Below are 25,639 nucleotides of genomic sequence, written 5' to 3' on the forward strand. Positions count from 1 at the left end.
CATATCTGGTAAATTACATAAAAGGGCTTTGAGAAAAAAACTATATCAGGTTTTTTTCTCAAAGCCCTTTTATGTAATTAGTAAAGATTTACCAACAATCGGGTAGCCAACAACCCGATAATACATTCATACATATGTTCCCACAACATCCCCGAAGGCACAAGGGAGACTTCATTCCCATAATTATAATGAAATATAGTGATGGGTGCTCAACTTTTAAGCTGGGTACACATTGTCAGTTTTGAATGTCGATATTTCGCAATTATCGATAACTGTCAAATCGTCCAGCAACCACAAAACATTTTGTGGTTGCATGATGAATGACAAAAATGAACGGCCACACTAGCAAGCAACAACAAAGCTGTCATTCAAAACTGACAATGTGTACCCAGCTTTAGAACTATATCATTCACCACGTTGGCGTTCGGTTGTTATATTTTAGATTCTATGCCACCCATTTTACAACTGGTAACAAATATTTTAATGAAACCTCTGAAGCAATATTGAATGGCATATATAAAAAAGACAAAAAGTAATATTCGCCAGTTTTACGACTTATAGTGTATATAAATGATTCTCTATTTTTCCAACTTATCGATCAAATTTAAAGGAGAAAAAAACTTGGATAATTGAAGGATCCTTGCAATAAAATACATAAAATAATCCTTAATCAAGGACAACTTTGCAAACCGCACTTTTTGGAGAGTAGTAAATGAAGGAAACAATCGCAAAATCATAGAAGGACCCTTAATCAAAAGATCACTTCACAATATTATCCTTTATTATAAGATCATAATTTTACATTAACTTTTATATCCGCAACAAATTATTTATTCGATAATGAGGACTTGGCAATCAAAAGATGTGAAATTATGGAAAAATATTGGTATAAATTTCGGAAGTTGGTAATGCAGATTGCAGCTCCTCGATATTTACCGGTTAGGTTGAAATGATCTCGTACTGGTGCTAAGCATTAACAAAATAGTGGCACAAAGTGCGAACTTGGAAACATTCCCTATCTTGGATTTTTTACATTTATGCTATGTTTTAAAGTTTCGCCAACTCCCTAGACAGAATCTCTTTCTGAAAACTTTTCCGTTCTATTTTTATTACAAGTTAACGTTTTGATTTATTTTGTTACTAAGTGATTTGTGTTATACTAAATCACACGGATTTAAAATTAAAAAAAAAATTAAAATTAAAAATTGATGTTTCCTCTCCGTTTACCATTTGGTGTTGGTAAAACAAATATTTACGTATGAATTTAGGACTCCTTTTTCGAAAAGGATGTAAATCAGTTTTTATTTCAATTACATCTTATTGCATACAAACTCAGTTATTTCCACTATTATGATCCTTATTCGCATACACCTGAGTTGTTCTCGTTCTGAGGCCTAACTGTAATTCCTAGTGGTTTATGTAAATTATTATTGTATAAAAATTTACAATCTTTAATTAAATTATCTAAAAAGACTTTTGGGGCATCGGTACCAGTATAATTAAAAAAAAAAAACTTATCTAAACTTCTATCAAAACAACATTTAATGTAATAACTAAAGGCCCATGGAATGTGCTCTTTTACCTGCTATGTTTTTCTGCTGGTATTGGGCTCTCAATCAACATATCTTAAAGTACTTTCCACGTCTGCATATATAGTAAAATGCAGACAATGTTTTTTGTTGATTCCGCTCTCTTAAATCTTTTGCATTGGTCAAACAAATCTATACGTATGAATTTATAAAACCTTTTTGTGATGTGTTTTCGAAAAGAATTTACATCAGTTTTGGTTTAAATTATATCTTATTGCATACAAACTCAGATATTTCCACTATTATAATTCTTATTCGCATACACCTGAGCTGTTGTCGTTCTGTCGCCTAAATGTAATTCCTAATCGTTCGTTTAAATAATTATTAAACAAACATTTACAATCTTTAACTACATTTTCTTAAACGGACTTTTGGCGCATCGGGACCAGTATAACTAAAAAACTTATTTAAACAACATTTAATGTAATAACTAAAGGCCCATGGACTTTGCTCTTTTACCTGCTCTGTTTTTCTGCTGGTATTGGGCTCTCCATCAACATATCTTAAAGTACTTTCCACGTCTGCATATATAGTAAAATGCAGACAATGTTTTTTGTTGATTCCGCTCTCTTAAAGCTTTTGCATTGGTCAAACAAATCTGTACGTATGAATTTATAAAACCTTTTTGTGATGTGTTTTTGAAAAGAATTTACATCAGTTTTGGTTTAAATTATATCTTAGTGCATACATACTCAGTTATTTCCACTATTATAATTCTTATTCGCATACACCTGAGTTGTTCTCGTTCTGTCGCCTATTTTGCATTTTTTTTTTACATTTATGCTATTGTAAAGAAAAACTCTTTTTCTTTTTGCTTGCTGATAGAGCAAGCTTATTTGATGTCAGACACAAGTCTGACTTCTTTATTTTTTCATACCATATTTATATCAAAATTTTAAATCTATCATTGAGTTTTTTATTCTAAACCGTGTCTTCTGCGTAACAAGTGTCACAGAACTGGACCGCCTTGCTTCTTCAGCTAAGACAGTGCTACGCCTTCGATTGTTTGCCAATAAAGAAGATTGAGGATCTAGTATTTTCAGCTGCTCTGTTAAGAAGTTTTTTTAAAATCGAGGATCCTTGTATACTTATTCTGTTACAATTTATTTGCCTCCACTATTTTAGCTATCAGATTGGCTATCTCCGGTTCATACTCAGCCAACGTTTTCCTCATTGTCTGTACTTCTTCCACCAATTTCTTATTTAGAGCTTTAGAGCTAGCCATCGTTTTGTTATATTTCTCCCAAATTAGATAATTTAAAACAACATTTAATATTCCAAAAAGGTGGTGGAGATCCGACAGAAGTGTTGGTATGTTGGTTATTTTTTTTCTTCTCCAAGTGCCTTCGTCTATAATTTATTTTTTATAGAGAGAGGTATATTACAACTATATACATTCGTATGTGTGTATGTAACATATGTTGTCATGCATTTTGATTCTTGCATACTTATTCATATTTTAGAATTTCACTCAACCAAATTTACTATTGAAATATTCTTTATTCCAATTGGCCGAATTCTGATTCATTACAATAGTATTTGAGTTTCCAATTGGAAACTCTAAACCGTCGCCCTACATATGAGTGAGCATAAAGCAACGAACTCTATGTGACGCTTTGAAACAAAGAAACAAAACATGAAAGCAATGAACTCGCTGTGGCAATGTCCAACTCAACAAAACAAAATATTGAACATCAAAATGCATGGCAACATAATGTGATGGTGACACACTACAACCCTTGGATATTGCTCCTTATCAATCAATATGCTCTCAGAGTCGGCATAAATCACGAACGGTACTTGCATGTCTATAAGGAATATCATTTTTTAGAACGATTAAGTTCTTATAGCATACAAATTCATTTATTTCCACTATTATAATTCTTATTCGCATGTAAAGTAAAAAAAAATAAAACTACTTTTTTGATTTTCCTTGCTAATCGAGCAAGTCTAAAATTGATGTCAGGAACAAGACTGAATTCTTTATTTTTTGATGTGATATTTATACAAAAATTCTTAAGTCTAACATTGAGTCTTAATATCTAATATTTACAATAATACTCGATATTGAGTAACTCCCAACCAATAGGAAAAGAGTTCAATATCGTTTCAATTACATATGTATGTAATATTCCACATATGTTGTCATACATTTGAGTCTTTCACTCATATTCATATTTTAGAACTTTTCTCAATCAATCTACTATTGGGATATTCTTCAATCCCATTGGCCAACTTCTGACTCATTACAATAGTTTTGAATTCCAATTGGAACTCTAAACCATTGCCCTACATATGAGTGAGTAATGAACTCGCTGTGGCGCTGATAAACAAAAAGAAAAACAGAGCATGAAAGCAATGAACTCGTTGTGGCGCTTGGTCAGCATAACAAAACAAAATATCGAACATCAAAGTGCATGGCAACATAATGTGTTGGTGACACACTACACGCATATAGTGTTGGGCAATCTCGTTAATTGAGCGGATCGATCTTTTTCATTCCGTTCACCAAAAAGATCCGGGTCGTTTACTTCGTTCGTTGGCTCTTTTTCGTTCAACAATACATTTGACTTTGTTTTTTCTTTTGATGTCCTTCGTTCTCTGCTGCGTATGACTGTCTCTCTTTTCACCGAATCGTTCTTTTGAAAATGTTCGTTCACGAATGACACATTGTGTGATAATGGGGGTGGTTTTGTTTCTCAACGTAGTGGTGGTGGTTTTGACATGAAAGAACCAGATGAAAGAATGATGCAAAAGAAAGATATGACCGAGATGTGCTACTGAACGAGGTGAGTTACTGAGCGAGAGTAGCTCTCTGAATCATTGTTTGTTTTGTGTGGAAATTTGTGCTGTTTGCGCTAACGCAGCGTTTGTTTAGAGTTTGACTGCAAAACTAATTTTGTAAGCAGCAGTGACTCGTCCATCGGGGATCTAAATGAACGATATAAAAGAATGGGCTGGATACGGATCCGTTCGTTCTTTTCACGGAATCGTTCCTTTGAGCCGGTTCGTTCATGAACGACGCAACTCTACACGCATCTACACCTGTAGTTATAGACGTCTTAACGTCTAATTGTAATCTTTAAATTTCTTATAAAAATTGCTATATACGAATTTAAATGGAAATACATTCAAACAAATTGTCGACCTGTTTATGTTAATTGCAATTTTTGTTCTAAATTCATTTTTATAGCGTACAAATTCAGTTATTTCCACTATTATATTTCTTATTCGCATCACACCTGAAGTTATTGAAATACGTTTTAATCCCTAATAGTAATCTTTACATTGTAATGAAACTCAACTTTTTCTTTTACTTGCTGTTAGAGCAAGCTATTTTTTTTTTTTGATGTCAGGAACAAGTCTGTCCTCTTTATTTTTTCTTTCTGTTTTTATATAAAAATTCTTAAATCTAAGATTGAGTTCTTAATTTCTAAAATCACAAAAATACTCAATATTGAATAACTCCCAACCAATCACGGAATCGTTCCTTTGAGCCGGTTCGTTCATGAACGACGCAACTCTACACGCATCTACACCTGTAGTTATAGACGTCTTAACGTCTAATTGTAATCTTTAAATTTCTTATAAAAATTGCTATATACGAATTTAAATGGAAATAGATTCAAACAAATTGTCGACCTGTTTATGTTAATTGCAATTTTTGTTCCAAATTCATTTTTATAGCGTACAAATTCAGTTATTTCCACTATTATATTTCTAATTCGCATCACACCTGAAGTTATTGAAATACGTTTTAATCCCTAATAACGAGTGATTTGTTAAGAGCTTGATAACTTTAAAAAAAAAAAAAAACGCATAAAATTTGCAAAATCTCATCGGTTCTTTATTTGAAACGTTAGATTGGTCCATGACATTTACTTTTTGAAGATAATTTCATTTAAATGTTGACCGCGGCTGCGTCTTAGGTGGTCCATTCGGAAAGTCCAATTTTGGGCAACTTTTTCGAGCATTTCGGCCGGAATAGCCCGAATTTCTTCGGAAATGTTGTCTTCCAAAGCTGGAATAGTTGCTGGCTTATTTCTGTAGACTTTAGACTTGACTTGCTCTTCACTCCAAATGCGGCAATTTTGTTTATTTACGTAGCCGTTCAACCAGAAATGAGCCTCATCGCTGAACAAAATTTGTCGATAAAAAAGCGGATTTTCTGCCAACTTTTCTAGGGCCCATTCACTGAAAATTCGACGTTGTGGCAGATCGTTCGGCTTCAGTTCTTGCACGAGCTGTATTTTATACGGTTTTACACCAAGATCTTTGCGTAAAATCTTCCATGTGGTCGAATAACACAAACCCAATTGCTGCGAACCGCGACGAATCGACATTTCACGGTCTTCAGCAACACTCTCAGAAACAGACGCAATATTCTCTTCTGTACGCACTGTACGCATTCGTGTGGTTGGTTTAATGTCCAATAAAGTAAACTGAGTGCGAAACTTGGTCACAATCGCATTAATTGTTTGCTCACTTGGTCGATTATGTAGACCATAAATCGGACGTAAAGCGCGAAACACATTTCGAACCGAACACTGATTTTGGTAATAAAATTCAATGATTTGCAAGCGTTGCTCGTTAGTAAGTCTATTCATGATGAAATGTCAAAGCATACTGAGCATCTTTCTCTTTGACACCATGTCTGAAATCCCACGTGATCTGTCAAATACTAATGCATGAAAATCCTAACCTCAAAAAAATCACCCTTTAGTAATCTTTACATTGTAATGAAACTCAACTTTTTCTTTTACTTGCTGTTAGAGCAAGCTATTTTTTTTTGATGTCAGGAACAAGTCCGACCTCTTTATTTTTTCTTTCTGTTTTTATATAAAAATTCTTAAATCTAAGATTGAGTTCTTAATTTCTAAAATCACAAAAATACTCAATATTGAATAACTCCCAACCAATAGGAAAAGAGTTCAATATCGATACAATTACATATGTATGTGTACTTGTAATATTCCACATATGTTGTCATGCATCTGAGTCTTTCACTCATATTCATATTTTACAACTTTACTCAATGAATCTACTATTGGGATAACAATATAATTTTGAGTTCAATTAAAATTCTAACCCATTGTCCAACATATTTTTTCTAAATTAAATTTTACTGCATAAAAATTCAGTTATTTCCACTATTATAACTCTTATTCGCATAAACACCTGGCGTTGTTTTCATTTGAACGCCTAATTGTAATTGCTAATGACTTCATTTTAATAAAAAGCCACTTGTGCGACCTCTGTAATAAATGTTGAACAACTATTTATATTTTTCTTACTCTGCCGATATGAGCAAAGACCAAGTCAGGAACAAGTCTGACTTCTTTATTTTTCCATCTCTATTTATACAAACACACAAACGTACCACTATTTCTTTTCTCTAGTTGCCCTTGTAACAACATTTGCACATTTAGTTTTCAGTTTTTCCTTGCAATTTTGTCACAATTAAGAAAATTATTTTCATCTGCCTCGAAAGTAATTCTCTTATTTTTTTCTATAATTTGGCACAATTAAGAAAATTATTTTCATCTGCCTCGAATTTTTTTTCTAGAAATAGTTTCTTCATACTTGTACACTTTCTTGAAAAAATTCCAATACTTTTTATAACATTTCACTTAAAACCTACTTTTCATACTGTTTTTCCTATTTGTTATCAATTCACTATTATTCGCGAATATCAACCCCTAAAAGAATTAGGCATTTGAGAAAATTTACATTGCTTGGTGTAAACTCAATTTTATTGCATACAAATTCAGTTATTTACAATACGGACCTTATTAATATTTATTATTATTTAATTTATTATTTCACTTTTATTAAATGTATTCACTGTTCTGTTACTTACGATCAGCTTTCAATGCCGGTTTTTAACAAACTGGTCTTATGCGTTATATGTTTTTTTTTTACCTCACAATAATTTGTTTAATAGACTCAGAATGTTTATTCAACACATCCTTCACAAACTGATCGATACATCTCAACATTACACGCCTATTTTGATGGGACCACTAAGCATTTTGCCTTATAGGCATAATGTTACATTACTACATAATTGTTGGATCTGTAGATAGGACTCTATCATCATTAAATATATTATATTGAATTATTCTACTACATATTGATTTACATATAAAATTTACATATACGATTCTATAGATGTTTTTGTACAAAGACTTATATCATATTTTATTCTGTATGCTTTTACCTAGACAATCATAATAATAAAAATTATAACAGTAATTTTAAAGAATGTTTATAAATTTACAAGGAGATAATTCTCTTTCCCAGAAGCCAACTACGAGATAATTCGTAGGTCCTTCTTCATCAAAATGTCATTTTTGGCCAGTTTTCTGAAAATGGCCTTGGCAGTCAAGGTGTTAATATGCTTAGCAAGCATAATACATATCTGCCAGCCTGGCGAACTGATGCAGTGAAGAGATTTTGACCTCCTCACTTTTCGGTAGTTTGGTTGCCCTGCCTCTGGTTGGTGTTATTGGCCGTTATAGATGAATCTGACATCCTTCAAAAACAAATCATCTCCACATCTTTGTCAATTTCCCCTCTATTATAATTATGAAACTTAACAACTATTTTTATTATTGGGCTTAAATTCAGACACAGCTTTAATTAATTATTAATAATACTTTTTTGAGTTTTGTATTTGAGACAATTTACATTACTTGTTTCAAACCCTAACTTGTTGCATACAAATTCAGTTATTTCCACTATTATAATTCTTACTCGCATCACACCTGATTTATACACGTCTTGACGCCTTGAATATTATTCATTTTCAATAAATTTTTTGCACAATGCGTCTTTTCTCTTTCAATAACACGTGTAAAAACAAACACTGAGTTTGGTTACTCTTGCTTATAGAGCAAGAACGTCAGAATAAGTCTGACCTCTTTATTTTTCTTCCCGTTTCTATATTGAATCTTAAATCTAACATTGAGTTTCTTACTCTAAAAACTTACTCAATATCAAGCTACCCTTAACCAATCAGAAAAGAGTTCAATGCAATTACATTTACATGGGTGTACATGTGTTTATGTGTTTGTATTCATTTACAAATGTAAATGGATGTTGTTTCAAACACCAAGTTAAACTAGTCAACTCGTTCAAAACAGTATTTGATGATTTTACGGGCTTATAGGCCGTCTTCAAGGCAGATAATAACTCAGTGAAATTCTTAGGTATTCCTTTCTGTTTAATCCTATTCTGGACCCGACTATCTAATCTTGAGCAAAAAACATACTTAAAGAAGAATTCTTTCTTTTCCTCAGGAACTGTTTCGTATACTAACCTTAGATTAGCAGTGAAACTTTCCAAATCCTCTTTTTTATCTGAAAAAAAACGGTACTAAAGCAACAATAGTCTTCAGATCATTAGTCTCCATCTTGTTTTCTTGTTTTACACTATCTTTTTCTCTAACCTGCTGAGCTAACTCTGAGTGTTCTAACAACAAACTTAAAACGTCCGCTTTTAACTCATTAAATCTTTTCCTATATTTAACTGGATCTTCGTATTTTTCCCTTCCTATTAGTTCGTCGAAATCTGTTTGTAGGTTTGCTATTTCTAATTTCTTCTTCTCAATGGTATCCCTTGTAAATGGTTTGCTCAATGACTTTTTCGCATTTGATACTAATATACCCAAAGACTGTAAAACCTTATCCATGGTCACACATTATTATGGACTTAAAGCTATTACAATCTCTTAAAGAAAAACATTTATCAATAAAATTTGAACTTATTGTAGCGCACTTAATCTGGCCTGTTGCTTCCTAATTTGTTTCTTTACATATCTCCTTAAATATCTTACTATTGCTACTATGGTTATAATAACGCAAACTAATATTAATACCTCTATGCTCACACTTACTGCTGTTGGAGCATTAGCAGTTGCTTGAATTACCTCGCTTATCTTTGTCTGGGTGCTTCCCATAGTTTACAAAATTTTGAACACTGTTTTATTTCATTTCATAATCTTTCTTTATTTAAAAAAAAAATTTTTGACCACGAGCGGCTAGCGCTTACTGGCCATAACGTCTGCAGATTGATGCAGCGTTTAATTAATTAAAAATTTGTTTTCTTACTTCCTATTTTCGAGATAATTCCTTATGAGGAATTCAATCTCGTCTACGCGTAACCATAACCTCGACGCCCAGTCCCAAGGAGGTGGCGGATCTGAATTAATTTCCCGTAGAAGAAGGGCCTTCTCCTTCTTAAGCCTCCATGTATAGCCTCCTCTACGGCGAGGGGTGTCGACCAAAGGAATCTCCGTGAGCCGGTCCTCCTCTCTAGACCTCCGTTGATTCCTTCTCCTATATTCTTCTATTGTAATCGGTTGAGGGCCTGACATCTGGTTGGTGGTGGTCCTTCTTCTTTGATCCACGATTCTGGCTTGGATCGGACTGCCCGGGCAGTATGGCAGTATCTTCAAAGGAACTCCTCTGCGGCTTGACGCAGGATCAGCTATTGTCCTCTGCGGATGGAAAGCAGGAATACTTGCCGATTATAGAGCAAGTTAATTTGGCAGGATCGCCATGTAAAAACAAACACTGAGTTTGGTTACTCTTGCTTATAGAGCAAGAACGTCAGAATAAGTCTGACCTCTTTATTTTTCTTCCGTTTCTATATTGAATCTTAAATCTAACATTGAGTTTCTTACTCTAAAAACTTACTCAATATCAAGCTACCCTTAACCAATCAGAAAAGAGTTCAATGCAATTACATTTACATGGGTGTACATGTGTTTGTATTCATTTACATATGTTGAGTCTTTCATTCAAATCAAATATTTTACAATTCACTCAAATAATTTACTATTGGGATATTCTTCATTCCCATTGGTCGGAACTCTGATTCATCGCAATACGATTTCGAATTCTAATAAGAACTCGAGATCTTTGCCCTACATATGAGCGAGCAACAAAACAAAGAAAAGAAACATGAATACAAAGAATACAATGAACTCACTATGTTGCCGACCAACTCAACCTCAAACAAAGAAAACATCAAAACAAACGGCAACATGATGACACACTACACACGAAAAAAAAAATGGTAAATATGCAGCCGATTGCACACGAGTAAAAAAATGACAACGGTCGTGCATGATTCATACACGGTCGTTGCTAAAATGACAACGACCGTGTATGATTCATGCACGTCGGTGTACAAACCCAGCAAACCAAATGTCTGATGTCCGACATGTCTGAACAATTTCGGAAGAAAAGTCTTTCAGAATTCGTTCCGATTTCTAAACGATTTTTCGAAGAGGAAATAGTTCAGATTTTGTGCAGATTTCGTTCCGATTTCGGAGCAAATGTGGGAAAGAAATTTCCTTTCCGAATTTCCCAAGGATTTTCTTCAGATTTCGTTACGAAATCAGATCGAAATCGATCCGAAATTTCGTTTCGAAATTATGTCAACCACTTTCAATTATGTCAACCACAACTTTCGTTAAGATAACGTTACGATTTCGGATCAGATATCGGACGTATCGTTCGAATTTTGTTCCGATTTCGTTACGATATCGGTACGATTCGTTTGCTGGGAAGTAACAACGTTGGTGCATGATTTATGCAGGTGGTGGTGCATAATTTATACACGTCCGGTGTCAAATTGACAACGACCGTGTATGAATCATGCACCACTGTTGTCATTTTTTACTCGTGTGTAATCGGCTGCAATTACCAATATTAAAAACGCAACATTGTCATTTTGAGCACATCGGTGGACAAATTAAGCACGGCCATTGTTGGTTCCGAAAGTTGACCACGTCTCGGTGTCAATTTGAGTACGTTCGTGTACAATTCACCAACAGCCGTTGTTGAGAAAAATAATCCCACGGGTCGTTGGGAAAATGACAACATACGTGCTTGATTTCGCAACGGGGTTTTCCCTCAGTGCACCCCTTAATATTTTCTTGAGCTGGTTATTTGAGAAAATTTACATTACTTGGATTAATTTGAATCTTATTACATACAAATTCAGCTATTTCCACTAATATAATACTTATTTGCATCACACCTGCGTTGTTAACACTTCTACGCCTAAATGTAATGATTTTATCCACTACCGAATCTATTAGGCTTTCTAAATAAAAATTAAAATTATCACTGTAATTAAAAGCTACCGTACGGTAGCTACTCTATAGATGGTTTTGGTCAAATTGACAACGACCGTGTATGAATCATGCACCAATGTTGTCATTTTTTACTCGTGTGTAATCGGCTGCAATTACCAATATTAAAAACGCAAAGTTGTAATTTTGAGCACATCGGTGGACAAATTAAGCACGGCCATTGTTGGTACCGAAAGTTGACCACGTCTCGGTGTCAATTTGAGTACGTTCGTGTACAATTCACCAACAGCCGTTGTTGAGAAAAATAATCCCACGGGTCGTTGGGAAAATGACAGCATACGTGCTTGATTTCGCAACGGGGTTTTCCCTCAGTGCACCCCTTAATATTTTCTTGAGTTGGTTATTTGAGAAAATTTACATTACTTGGATTAATTTGAATCTTATTACATACAAATTCAGTTATTTCCACTAATATAATACTTATTTGCATCACACCTGCGTTGTTAACACTTCTACGCCTAAATGTAATGATTTTATTCACTACCGAATCTATTAGGCTTTCTAAATAAAAATTAAAATTATCACTTTAATTAAAAGCTACCGTACGGTAGCTACTCTATAGATGTTTTTGTACAAAGTCTTATCTCATATTTGATTCTGTTTGCTTTTATCTAGACAATCAAGGCATGTATTTAAACACTTTGATAATTTCTATTAAAAATATTGGATTTAAATACCGATTTATTACAAAGAAGTCTTTACGTATGAATTTTATATATATTTGCTTGAGTTATATACTTTAGAAAAATATACTCGAAAATATACGACATTAATCTGTTATATTGATGTAATAGTAATTTTTTTCATCTACATGCGTAATTTTTACGATATTAGAATATTGCACTCAAAAATATACGACGTAATTCTGTTATATGGATGTAATAGTAATTTTTTTCATCTACATGCGTAATATTTACTAAATTATAAAATTGCAGTTGAAACTATAAGATATAATTCTGTTACATCGATTTAATAGTAATTTTTTTCATCTACATGCGTAATTCTTACGGTATTGGAAGGACGGGCGGCATCAATCAATCAATGAAGGCGTAATAATAGCTTCCTGATATTTTATTTATTATTGGATAGTACCTTTAGCTATTGTTATTACTAGGCAATGGCGAACATGCCTTCATTGAACGTGCCCGCCACCTTCCCCGCTAAAATATGAACATAGATCCATTTTCTAAAAATTTTAATTATAATAATTTTTAGGAAAAGAGTTGCACGACCTATATTTTGTTTATAATGAGGTCTGTAATATATTAATATTTTATTATTTACATAAATGACCCATTGGGTATATCTATTAATTATTAAAAATCGTTAGTTAGGATCTTATGGTCCTACACTATTAATATGAATAAATATTTGCTGCATCCATGACCATTAATGATTGGTCGGATGATAGATTAAATTACCAACATTCTAATATTTAATAACAATCAGCTTGGAATCATTAGAATGGAGAAGGAAATCCAATTCTTTATTTTGTGTTTTTGATTTAATTAGGGGTAATATTAAATTCCACATATATGTTTGAAAAAAGAAATGGTTATAAGGAGAAATGTTTAAATTTTAATTGATAAGAGAGACAGACGTTAACAGCGATTTGCACAGAATTTGTTTGCTATTGCCACTGGGCATTAGTTTTAGCAATACGTTTTTTTTTTCTTAGCACAATTTCTTTTTCCCTTCGTTATAACTCATTCCCTTTCCCAGTAGTAATTCGATTTCTTTCAATCTAGCCGCTGCATCTTTTTGTACATTTTCTGTAACTTTTTGCATATTATATTTCATTAAATGATACCCTGTGTTTTCTTTTTATTCTACTACTAATGTGTGTGCAGTCGAAATCGCTTATAGCGACAGTCAAGGGACCGACAAAATAACTAAGAAAACAATCATTGTTCGGATGTAGAAAAATTTTACACTGAAACTTTTTTTTTTAAAAAAAGCATGGATTGGGTGCTGCTCAGAAATATTTCCCTATTTGACCAGCGACTTAAGAGTCCTAAAATCAATTAACGTAATTCAATTCACATAGGATGGTTTAGGAAATTATTATTTCTAATAATGGCTATGCCGCAATTTTTTAAATAATGTATGTAGATACAACCCAATCTTCTTTTTTGACGCACATAAAATGCGCTTTGGCAAGAAATGGTTTTTAGGAATTTATATATAATTTCGTGTATATGTTTACTTGAACGCAATTGAAAAGAAAAATCTCATTTTTTTGTAATTAGTTGTAGTATTTATAAAATTAACAACCTAAGTTTATTTTAAATTAGAATTATAAGCATATGATCATGTGTCAAATAAATTTAATTTTTGTACTAATACTATAAGATGACTAATATTATTAATTATAATATTGAAAAAAAAAATAAATAATAATAATAAAATGAAAATAACAAATTACTAAACAAATTGTTTTATTTTTGCCAAGTTCATAGTTTACCTCAAGGTGAAGCATTTGTTACAATTAAAAATGAATTTCGTAAGTAAATAAAAATCATATGAAGTATATAACAAGTGAGCAAAGGCTATAGTCGGGACGGGGCCGACCATGTGATACTTGCTTTTCACTTGGAATACCCCTACTAGAAGTTGATATATTCACAAAGAATAAAACTTTGACTTTTTCTCAGTTTTTCCCCATTCCGACTCCTAAATATTATCCGACTATCACCAAAATCAATAGGCTTCTTCGTCTGTGAGGCCCCCATTTAACCCAATTTCGTGATTATCCGATTAAAATTCCAACCCGTAGTTTAATCACGCTAAATGGAAAAATTTGATATATTACTGACTTTTGCGATATCTTGGTTGTTTGCCCACTTACGCCAACATACTTTGCGTCAATATAAAGGAGATCTTTTCTTCTTTCTTTTTGGCGTGCTTTCCTTTTGGAATACTCCTGCCAGAAGCGGAGATATTTGCATAAGAAAAAACGTTGACTTTTCTCCCCATAAGCTTTTTGCTTGTTCCGACTCCTAAATATTATCCGACCATCACCAAACTTAATAGGCTTCTTCCACTGTGGAACCCGCATCAACTCTCAAAAAAATCGTGACGATCCGATCAAAATTGAGACCTGTAGCGTGATTACAAAAAAAAAAATCGGAAAAGGGGATTGTTGCGATATCTCTGTTGTTTCACCACCTACGGCAGCCTACTTTACATCATTGTAAAGGTGATATTTTCTACTTTCCTTGCAGGTTTTGCTTCCGATATATCTCTTAAAGTAACAGAGATACGAGTATTGACTTTGAAATAAAACGTTGACCTTTTCTCCAAATATGTTTTTTGCCCATTCCGACCCCTGAATATTATCCGAATATCACCAAAAACAATAGGTCCCCTCCGGGACCTTCATCAACACCCAAGTGACGATCGAATTAAAATTTCGACCTGTAGCGTGATTACAAGGCTTAGATGGACAGACGGACGGACACACATAGCCAGATCGACTCAGCTCGTCGAGACATGGTATATATAAGTATAAGTCTACGACCATTATTTCGCTGCGTTACAAACTTTTTGTCCAAAATCAACTTATAATACCCTCCCCACATAGTGGTGTAGTATATAAAAATGTATAGGAACATTTCACCCTTCTTCCCAACAAATTGTCATGGCTCTTGAAAACTATATTCCACTAGATACCATCGCCTTAGATCTCACACTTTATTATATATAAAACCAGTAAGGAAAGGATCAAAGTCGGGCGGGGCCGACTATATAATACCCTACACCACTGTGAATATGTAAAATATAAATCGGAGCTATATCCAGATCTTAACCGATTTTGATATAATTTGGCACATTTATTTCCAGACCGAATTCAGTCACACATTCCAAATATCATTGAAATCGGACTTATATATCGTGTTTGGAGCTGAAAATACACGAAATCGGCCGAAAATATATATGGGTGCTATATCCAAATCCGAACCGATTTCGATATAATTTGGCACACTTATTTCTAGAAATATATAGCGGAAATATATAGCGTGTTTGGTACAGAAAATACGTGAAATCGGCCGAAAATATATATGGGAGCTATATCCAAATCTGAACCGATTTCGAGATAATTTGGCTCAATTTAAGTGGCGAAATTTCGTGGCCACTGGGAACCACATATGTAAAATTTCAGCTGGTTTGGGCAACAAATGCGGCTAACATCCTTAAAATACCAAAACTTGGACCGATATAGCCCATCTTCGAACTTGATCTTCCGACGGCTAAAAAAAATGGTATTCCCCAATTTTCAGCGAAATCGGTCAACAAATGCGAACTGTATGTTGCGAACGGACGGACGGACATGCATAAATCGACTCACAAAGTGATTCTATGTATATCCCTAGAAGGAACTATGGGTCTATCTCGCTTCCTTTGTATGTTACATACAAATGCACTAACACATAATACCCCTTACCACATAGTGGTGTAGGGTATAAAAACTATTTCCTTTCCAGAACAAATTCCTGCAGCTTATGTTCCAAGAAAAAACAATTGTTTTGTGATAACAATCTTAAAAAATTGGATAGAATAAATTGCAGTAAAGGGTGGCGCTTTTCTAAGTCCTTAAAAACACAAATAGCATTGTGTTCCATTTAATATTTAAAGTGCGCCCGAGAGTATGCTATACTCAAGTCAAACTCTGAAGAGTAAAACTCTTCTCGAATTCGAGCAAGTTGAGTGTGGCAACTTGCCCCCTCCCCCACCTAATAACTTACCCCACTACAAATAAACTTGCCAAAACCCCTCCAAAAATATTGCACCCAAAAAAACTTACCACCCCCCAACAACTTTTCACTCGCGAGTAAATCACAATTGATCGCCTCCGGTTGAACACATATTCTGCGCGCAGTTGCACAGGCAACTTAATTTCTATAGATTCATATTCAAGGCTTAAAACAAAAATGTTTTTTAACCGTGGTTTTCCAAAATAGTGTTATTCTAACTGCTAATATTTCAAAACTGAAGAAAAAATAAAGACAAATATTTGGTCTGTTCCAGTACTGCAAGAATCTACTAATTTTTACTATTTTTTCTGATAACATAAAGGAAAAAATGTTATCGTAGTAAAAAGTAGTAGCTTCTTGCAGGTTCTGGAACAGAGCAATATTTTCTAACTTGGATTTTAAGGCCGTACTACATGTAGTACACTCGGCATATACCTATGCAAAAGACTAATGTAGTTTTATTATGTTTGGGGCGTAATCATTGAAGAATTGAGTAATAACCAAGGTACATTTATAGAAGGTATGTGCATGAATTACAACAACTAACAAATTTAAAAAAACAACATTGTTGGTATTTAAAATTAATTGTCAAAGAAAATATTGAATAATAGGGTCGATCTAAAAATTTTCTCAGGAAAAATATAAATACATTTTGAAAATTCTCCAAAATAGATCAAATTTGAATGACAATGTAAATATAAATCATTCTGAACTGTCGTAGGTCATTTTTATTACACGTTTAGGAAGAAAAACAATATTTTATGGTAGCAAATTTCGAAGTTTCAAATTTCATGAGTAGACCCTATTACATTTTGAAAACTAAATTTACGAAAAAAGTAAGAATACAGCTGATTGTCACTTCTACCTTGTATAAATGTACCTTGGTAATAACTTTACCCAAAACACCATCAACAGTTTTTTAAAAGAATTCAAGGGTTTTAGTTAAAGTTTCCTGATCACATGCTGAAATAATAGCATCGGTGTCTTCCAAATTTTGCTTCGTCCTTTTTACTGTGTATCAAGCCGTCAGTGAGAAGAGCAAAGCAAGATCTGCTACAATAACGCAAGTGAAACAGGGGAATAAAGATTTCGAGACAAAAAGCTTCAACATTTAATAATGGAGGATCTACATCTATAATGTATTTAGGAGGGCTTCTAGAAAAGTTTCGGGCCTAATAATGAAAACGCGAATATTTATTATCAAAACAAGTAAGAACAGACTATAGTCGGACGGGGCCGACCATGTGATACCCTATACCACTATCCCTGTGCACTAGCCTTCCGGGCTAGCTGTTATAAGATGTGCATTAGAAATTTTACCAATTTTCACACAAAAGTTTTGATCAATTTAACCCGCTAAATATTATCCGATCATACCGTTGACTTGCACGCTACTTCTTCATCTCAAACCAAAACTACGTTTAAAATTTCGCGCCGATCGGACTATTATTGCGACCTACAGAGCGGCTACAAAATCGAGCAAAAATTTTGTTTTTGGTCCATTTCATCCCTTTAACATTTCACGATCATCGCCAAAAACTAATCAGTTCTATTCTGGTCCAAACCCGACCTCCATACTAAATTTCGTGACAATCGGTCCATAATTGCGGCCTCTAGCTTGATTACAATTTTTAATGGACGGACAGACGGACGGACGGACACACATCGCTAAATCGCTTTATCTCGTCGAGATATGAAGTTTGGTATACCACATGAGGGGTCTACGACGAATATTTCGCGGCGTTACATGAATTTTTGGGAAAACAAACTTATTATACCCTTTTCCACATTGTGGTATAGGGTATAAATAGTTTTGTTGTTTTCTAAAGTATTCTCCATCATGATTTATTTATACACTTTTGACAGCACTCAAACCAATTGTTCAAGCACTTTTTCCACTCCGGATTAGACCCCAGCAAAATGTTTGTAGCCAAAGAAGTAGTTAAATCATGAGTGCAAGTGATTTCGGACTACATCTTTTTACGTGAAAGAAGTCATGATTTTTACAAGGGCATGGTGCAGTGAGGATACTGTCTAATTTACTTCTTAAGCACACATTTTGCATTAGTTCTTTGTAGTGAATAAATCACAACAACATATGATTCAACTACTTCTTTGGCTACAAACAAAGATGTAGTTCGAAATCGCTTTTATTATTTTTTGTATACAAATTACTTTTTATGGATGCAAACATATTGCTGTTATTATAATTAACAAGAAACAAATTATGTTCTTTGTCTTTATAAGTTTTTTTTTTTTTTTTGCAAAATTTTGAAATTTCTAAAATGTGAAAAATTTATGAAATGGATTCAAATCGGACATTGTCAAAATGTGAAGAACGGACTGCATTTTTCATGACTCTGCGTGGACTGCTTCAAAAAAAGCTATTCAATCACTACTTCACAAGGAACAACTTCAAATAAATTTTGCTGGGACATGTCCAAAACATGGCTTTTGAACGCTTCAACAGCATCTTCTGGCGACGAAAATAGTTGACCACACCTTTTTTTCTTGATGTGCGGGGATCAAATGAAGACATTAGGTTGCAAGTCAAGGCTGTACTGCGGAAGACCCATCAATTCCGGTCAAAATGCTTTGGTTTGAATCAATATGTACCCAGCGAAAAGTTTGCCTCCAAAGAGGCAGTTAAATGATATGTACAAGTGATTTGGAAGTGCATCAAATTATGCATTTTCACTCATGATTTTTACAAGGGAGTAACCCCAGAAAGATGCACTCCATTGCACCGCATTTTAACTGACCCTTTGGCATTGCATTTTAACTGAACCTTTGGCACTGCACCAGTTAAGATTTCGACATGTACTCCAACAGCACTCCATTGGAAAAATTTTCTTCTCGTGAGTTACCGGAAAAATGTTCACAAATTAAATATTATTTAGTTCGTATTAACAAATGTTTGGAAATGTTAACACGATTATCTCTTTTTGGAAATGTAGTCCGCTGCCTGTAGAGATGTACAAACTGATTTATGTACATGTAGGGATCTCTAACAACTGCTAATAAAATGTAGTGAACAGAGTGCCTTTTTCACGATTCCGTTTGCACTGCATACGGATGCTGGTAAATTGTGAGGAATTGGAGGTCCTTTTTCACGACTCCATTGAACTGCCTCCGGATGTTGTTAAAATGTGACAAATGGATGTGATTCTTTGGACTGCATCCAAATGCGGTTAAGATGTGAGGAATGGAGTGCCTTTTTCACGACTCCGTTTGAACTGCATAAAAACATGCCGTGAAAGAACTAGTCTACATTGCACTACTTCCAATTTATTTTCATGGGGCACAATGATTCGACTTTTCTTGTTCGTTTCCGAAGACATCAGACATCAAACAAATTGTAATGTACCACTCAGAATTTATCGTCATACGTTTTTCAAGCCATATACAGGCATGTCACAGAAACGAATTCCGATCGAAAGTGGAATTGATTCCGTATTTAGCTTCTTCAGAAAACGAAAAACGAAGAATTTTTCGGAATGAAACCACTTTTGATTTTGCAAACGGAATTGTATTTTTATTTTGTTTAAATCTGCCACTTTAAAACACTCTAAAAACACGTAGAAATAATTAAAATGTCGTTTTATTAACAAATTTACATTTAATTTCGCTATAAAATAAATAATTAAGTTTTTTGACTTCACAAAATCGATCGGAATCTAAAGAAGCTAATGGGCCGATTCCGTACAGCGAGGCGAGTCGTGTCGCGTTGCCAGTTGCAATTTTTCCATTACGTATGGCAAAAGTCGCACGACGACGTCAAATTTTGTCGCCGTAATGTTCATTTTCCGGCGACAATTTTTACTAACGAATAAAAATAAAATAAAAAAATATTTTCCATCGCTGTACATAGTGCATTTTTTAAATTTTGTCGCAGAGACGATAGACGACGCGACATGACTCGCCTCGCTGTACGGAATAGGCACATAAGACAAAAACGATCGAAATGAAATTTCGGAATTGCAACCATTCCGATCGGAATCTGTGACATGCCTGATAGTCGCCATATGATCAGTTTAGCCGCAGAAACAGGCGACCATTTCTTTCGAAGTGCTTCTTCCATGAACAACTTTAGTTGGATTTGGCTCGTCTTCGAAGACCCCATGGTCGATTGCTGTTTTGTTTCGGCCTTATACGCATATTTCCATGATTCGTCACCTGTGACGACTGTATAGACGTTTATATGTCTGTGAAGCACCGCTATCGTATTTTTTCAACATTTCTTTGCATCAATCGAGGGATTTTAGCTATGCGGGATTTTCGTAACTGCCTTTCCCGCATAACTGAATCATTTTTGTTTTGGAATTCTATGAGAGGTAGTTAACCGGGGTGCAGTGCACATGTAGTACGCTAGGAAATGTGTCAACTAAAATCAGATATAATAAATTTTATGGGATATACACTTGCTACGTATTGATTTTTACAACTGTTAAAATTAGAAAAACATAGAAAACCATCAAAAATGAAAGCACCGTTTGCGTGGCATCTTCACAAAAAAAAAAAAAAAAAAAAAAAAACATTGTTCCACAACATCCCATACGGGACAAGGGAGACTTCTGTCATATCAATGAGTGCACCCCGATTCATATTACCTCAATGATATGGGACCTTCAGTTTATCGCCGAGTCCGAACTGCGTGTCTTAAGACATCACTTGTGGAGAAGTTTTTCAAGGCTGAGATACTCAAGAAACGTCGCCAACATTACTGAGGGGTATTTTGCCACCATTGAAAAATGTGGCAAATATGTGAAAAATTGATGTTGCCTGGCCAGGATTCGAACCCCCGACCTTTAGTGTGCAAGTGCTTACCATTGCACCACGGTGGCACCCTCACTTTTCCAAATTTCACAAGACTGAAATCTTTGATCACAAATAATCCGCACAAGCAATTACTTCAGACAAAATTTATCAAAGTGCACTTTGTTCACCGTTATGTTCTATTGCGCCTCAGCAAGTTTATTAGAAATTTTAACGTAAAATAAGCACAGAAACCTACAAATAATAGATGTACTACATGTAATACACTCGGCATATCTGGGTTAACAAGAAAATTTTGTACAAATTTATACAACTCCAGCAACTTTTTGTGGAGTAAACGAAGTCCCAATTTACATTAGGCGAGTTTATTGGGAATGGAAATGAAAAAAAATTGCACGTACTGGCAATTCCTTTTATATTTTTCGTATTTGACATTATTTTGAAATTATTTGAAAACAAAACTTGTCGGAACAGAATTGCTTTGTATAAATGCAAGAGGCAAGTTTAAAAGGGAACGAGAAAAATTGCAGCAAGTAAACTCGCCTAATGTAAATTGGGACGAACATCATCCAGTAACAATTTGTACAAATTTTGCGTAAACGAACACACACATTTTCTCCAAACTTAGATCAAGTTTTATTCCCTTATTTTTTGTTTTGATTAGAGCTTGAAAACGTCCGCATATATTCGGTAAGTTTACAATCGTTAAGGCCGCTGTATATACGGTCCTTTGTGTGACGCGTTGCGCGTTGAAAACAACCACATGAAAACTCCAAGAACAAACTTGGCATCACATTTACGATGAATTATTTGATATGTCGTCAACTATTCCCCTACGAAACCGTAAAAATACCTAATATTAGGCTATACCATATATTAGGGCAATTTCAATCGTGGACATTTGTGGGGTGTTTATATTCCCTCAAAACCCAAATGAATTGAACTTCATATTCGACTTTTTTATTATGAATCTTTTATGCCAGACATTGAAAATAACACATGAAAATCTTTAAGCTTTTAGGGGAGAGAGGAGGGGAAGGAGCTCCCTTTCTCCTTTCTACCCAAAAACCCAAACATTTTTTAATATGGCACAAGCCAATATTCAATTCTAGTTTCAAAATAAATAGACAAGAGATTTGATCATTTGTAACATAATTTCTTAAAAATTAACAAATTTATTTGTTTCTTCATACAATTAAATAATGATTTTCAACAGATCTTTTAATTGAAAGCATATCATCAAAATAAATACAAAATAATATGTACTAAATAAAACACATAAATCAACTCAAATCTCCTTGGGTAATGGGTAATGTTAAAGCCTCTTTCAATGTATCGCTCTCCTCTAATGACGGTAAACTAGATGCTCCTTTACTTCGTAACATTAATTGTATAGTCTTTGTTTTCCAATTATTTTCGGAAAATGGATCCCGCATTAAACCAAAGCTACACTCAAATATGCCTACACAATCTGATTGTGTGTGCAAAGTACCACATGCCAAAACTAAAACTAGTCCATGAACATCCATACGTCCTTGAACACCAGAATGTGTAAGATTGGGATTAAAGAAAAATCCAAACAGCTTTTGCGATTCATATAGAGTTTCTATAATGGCCTGGGAATTATCACAATCATGTATATCGCAACCATCATTAGCGATAATTTGTAGCCGAAGTCTAGCATCAGGCCAAAAGTCTTGAGGTTTTAAAGTGTTTTGATTGTAGTTATTGAAAAACCATTCGGAAAATTTTCTCGCCAATAAATTAATGGGGAATTCAGACTCTTCGAAAAGCGTTGTTGTGGTGGGGTGAGTGCTATATGATACTTTTTCTATTATCTCGTAAGACGGTTCATTACCACTTAAGGATGTTGAGGTCTCATTGAATGATGTTTGGTAAGGGCTTTGTTCTCCATTCGCCTCGGTTCTATTACAGTCTTCTTTAGTGTTCCAGAAATCAATAACATTCTTTATCAAATTCGTTTTTGTAAAGTCTGTACGAACTGCAACTTTTTTATTGTGCAAATACTTGAAAAGTATTTCTTTTGTGATGGCTTTTTTATTCAAAAGTGTTAGACAATCCTCGGTGTGTGTAAATATAAATTCCAGGGCATCTGTAAAAAGATTAAATAAAACGACTAGGTAAATTGTTTATAAATCCAATCCTTTTTATTTCTTACCTTCTGTTGAATCAATATCCACAACATGTTTGGTCACAGTTCTAGCCAATTGCATTAAAACTGGTAGGTTCTGTTCCTCATTTTGCAGGAGATCTATAACACCGTTCTTCTCTAAATCCGAAAATGGCATATTAAATATTGAATTATTTTATATTTTTTATTTTTCATAATATTATCATGATATAAATTTGTGAGGTAAACAAAAACAAAGCGAGTAACCGAGTTGTCTAAGAGAGTAACCAAGTTATCTAACAGCTGGGGGCATACGTTTAATTAGTTGTCAAGTAACGTAGAATTATCACGGCGTCGTCTAAAGGCTCACGGTGCTCTTAAAGCAACATTAAATGGAAGATGCTTACTCCCGGGAAGTTTTAGTGAATTCTGAAACTACAATGTTCATAGATGAGAAAAACCAAGAAACAAAAAAAAAAATCACCGGAGCGCTTTTAAAATAATTCGCGATTTTTAAGGGAACCGGAAACTGCAAGTCCTATCGAATAGTTCAAAAAATGTTGTAGCAAAGAAAATTCTCTACAGGATTGACCCCTATGGTATTTTCGTAGGTCCCGGTCCACACTATAGTGAATTTCATTAAAAAATTTCATGAAATTAGGTGTTCTTATGTCGAATTCCCCACTACAGCAATTTCATGACTTTACTCTTCTATGGAACTCGATCTAGAGACGCATAATTTCATGTCAAAATTTCAGTGAAATTACTCTAGTGTGGCCCGGGACTAAGTTTTACCGTTTTTGATATATAGAAGTTCAAATGAGGACAACTTACTGACTGTATCGTCTTCTTATAAAACAATTCGACACCTCCAAATAATAGTATGCTAAGTCTAAAAAGTGAGTTTTGCAGGAGAAGCTCTCAAAGTGTGGGAATTTTTTTGAACATCAGTACTATGCTAAGTCAATATTTGTTTATAACTTCTGTTCGGATTGACCGATCATTACCAAAATTTGACAGAATTTAAGTTAAAGGACGTTCGACACCTCCAAATAATAGTTTGCTAATTCTGAACAGTGAGTTTTGCAGGACAAGCTCTAAAAGTTTGGAAATTTCTTTGACCTTCAGTACTATGCTAAGTAAATATTTGTTTATAACTTCTGTTCGGATTGTCCGATTATTACCAAAATTTGACAGAATTTAAGTTAAAGGACGTTAAATATAAAAATGTAAAGAACTTGAACTTGGGGGAGAGCGGAAAGGAAAGAGCTCCTCAATACTTTTTCCTACCTCCTATTGCCTAAAAACTCAATTTACTTTCCCGAGAAATTTGTGTGTCTAAACACTGCTTTCATATAAAATGTATACCTTTTTAAGTAACTAGGCGTTTACACCAGACAGTTTGTCTTCAAATACAACTCTGATTTACTAACACATACATACATTTCTCGGTTGTCTTCCAGCTGTCCTTCATTTTTCCACAGACAGCCGGGTTAACAAATTTTTGACATTTTCGTGAAAAAGAAGTGAGATGATAATTCAAATGTGCTGAAAACAAAAGAATATGTAAAAAACAAAATATGTGAACGGAAAACGAAAAGAAATCGATGATTTTCATTCATAATTTTACAACTGTTTTTGCAGTTGTCTGGACGCCTACGTCACACAGAGAAGTTTTGGGCTTTTGACAATCAATACATGAACTCAACTGTCCTGTCATTTGTAAACGCAGGGTAAAGGCCATGGCAGAAATACCAGCATGGTACAAATACACAGGTAGCCGCATCGGCAATTGTTGGCAACATAAGATGTCAAAATTTGACATCAATTCAATGCAGTTGACACATTATGTTACCATCAGCTGGCATGATAATGCTACCTGTATTATTGTACCATGACTACCAGGTAGTCATGGTAGAATAATTCTTAGGTAGGACACAGCTAACAGCTGATTACAATTTTTTTCTTTTTATGGCTTCTTCTGTCAAAAGCAGGGTTGACATTTCTTACTGTTGTTGAAATTATACAATAATAAAGGTAGATGCATCGGTGAATTTTCCCAACAAAAACTTCACTGTAATATGCCATTTAGATATGACACCATTAGCCGGATTTAGCGCAATATCAGGTTTTATTTGCTAAATCCAGCCAAAATCTACCAGATTTCCCATACAAAAATAAATCCTCCTATTGAGTGGATTTGTTTTAAATCTGGCATAAATCC

The 25,639-nt window shown here is 34.2% G+C and overlaps 2 protein-coding genes across 2 annotated transcripts; both read right to left on the reverse strand.

The window, feature by feature from the left end:
* Positions 1 to 1,820: 1,820 nt before the first annotated feature.
* LOC141398785 (uncharacterized) lies at positions 1,821 to 14,166 on the reverse strand. The gene has a single exon (XM_073976442.1). The coding sequence runs from the start codon at positions 6,194 to 6,196 to the stop codon at positions 5,468 to 5,470; it is 729 nt and encodes a 242-aa protein (XP_073832543.1). The 5' UTR covers positions 6,197 to 14,166; the 3' UTR covers positions 1,821 to 5,467.
* Positions 14,167 to 22,419: 8,253 nt separating this feature from the next.
* Positions 22,420 to 23,692, reverse strand: LOC141397020 (uncharacterized protein C3orf38). Its single transcript, XM_073972807.1, has 2 exons — positions 23,464 to 23,692; positions 22,420 to 23,397 (listed from the first exon to the last, which is right to left on the reverse strand). Exons 1-2 carry the CDS (start codon positions 23,591 to 23,593, stop codon positions 22,568 to 22,570), a joined length of 960 nt encoding a protein of 319 aa, XP_073828908.1. The 5' UTR covers positions 23,594 to 23,692; the 3' UTR covers positions 22,420 to 22,567.
* Positions 23,693 to 25,639: the final 1,947 nt, after the last annotated feature.

Source organism: Musca autumnalis, unplaced genomic scaffold (genome assembly GCF_047663935.1).
Source record: "Musca autumnalis isolate F117 unplaced genomic scaffold, ASM4766393v1 scaffold_3, whole genome shotgun sequence".
Taxonomy (NCBI): domain Eukaryota; kingdom Metazoa; phylum Arthropoda; class Insecta; order Diptera; family Muscidae; genus Musca; species Musca autumnalis.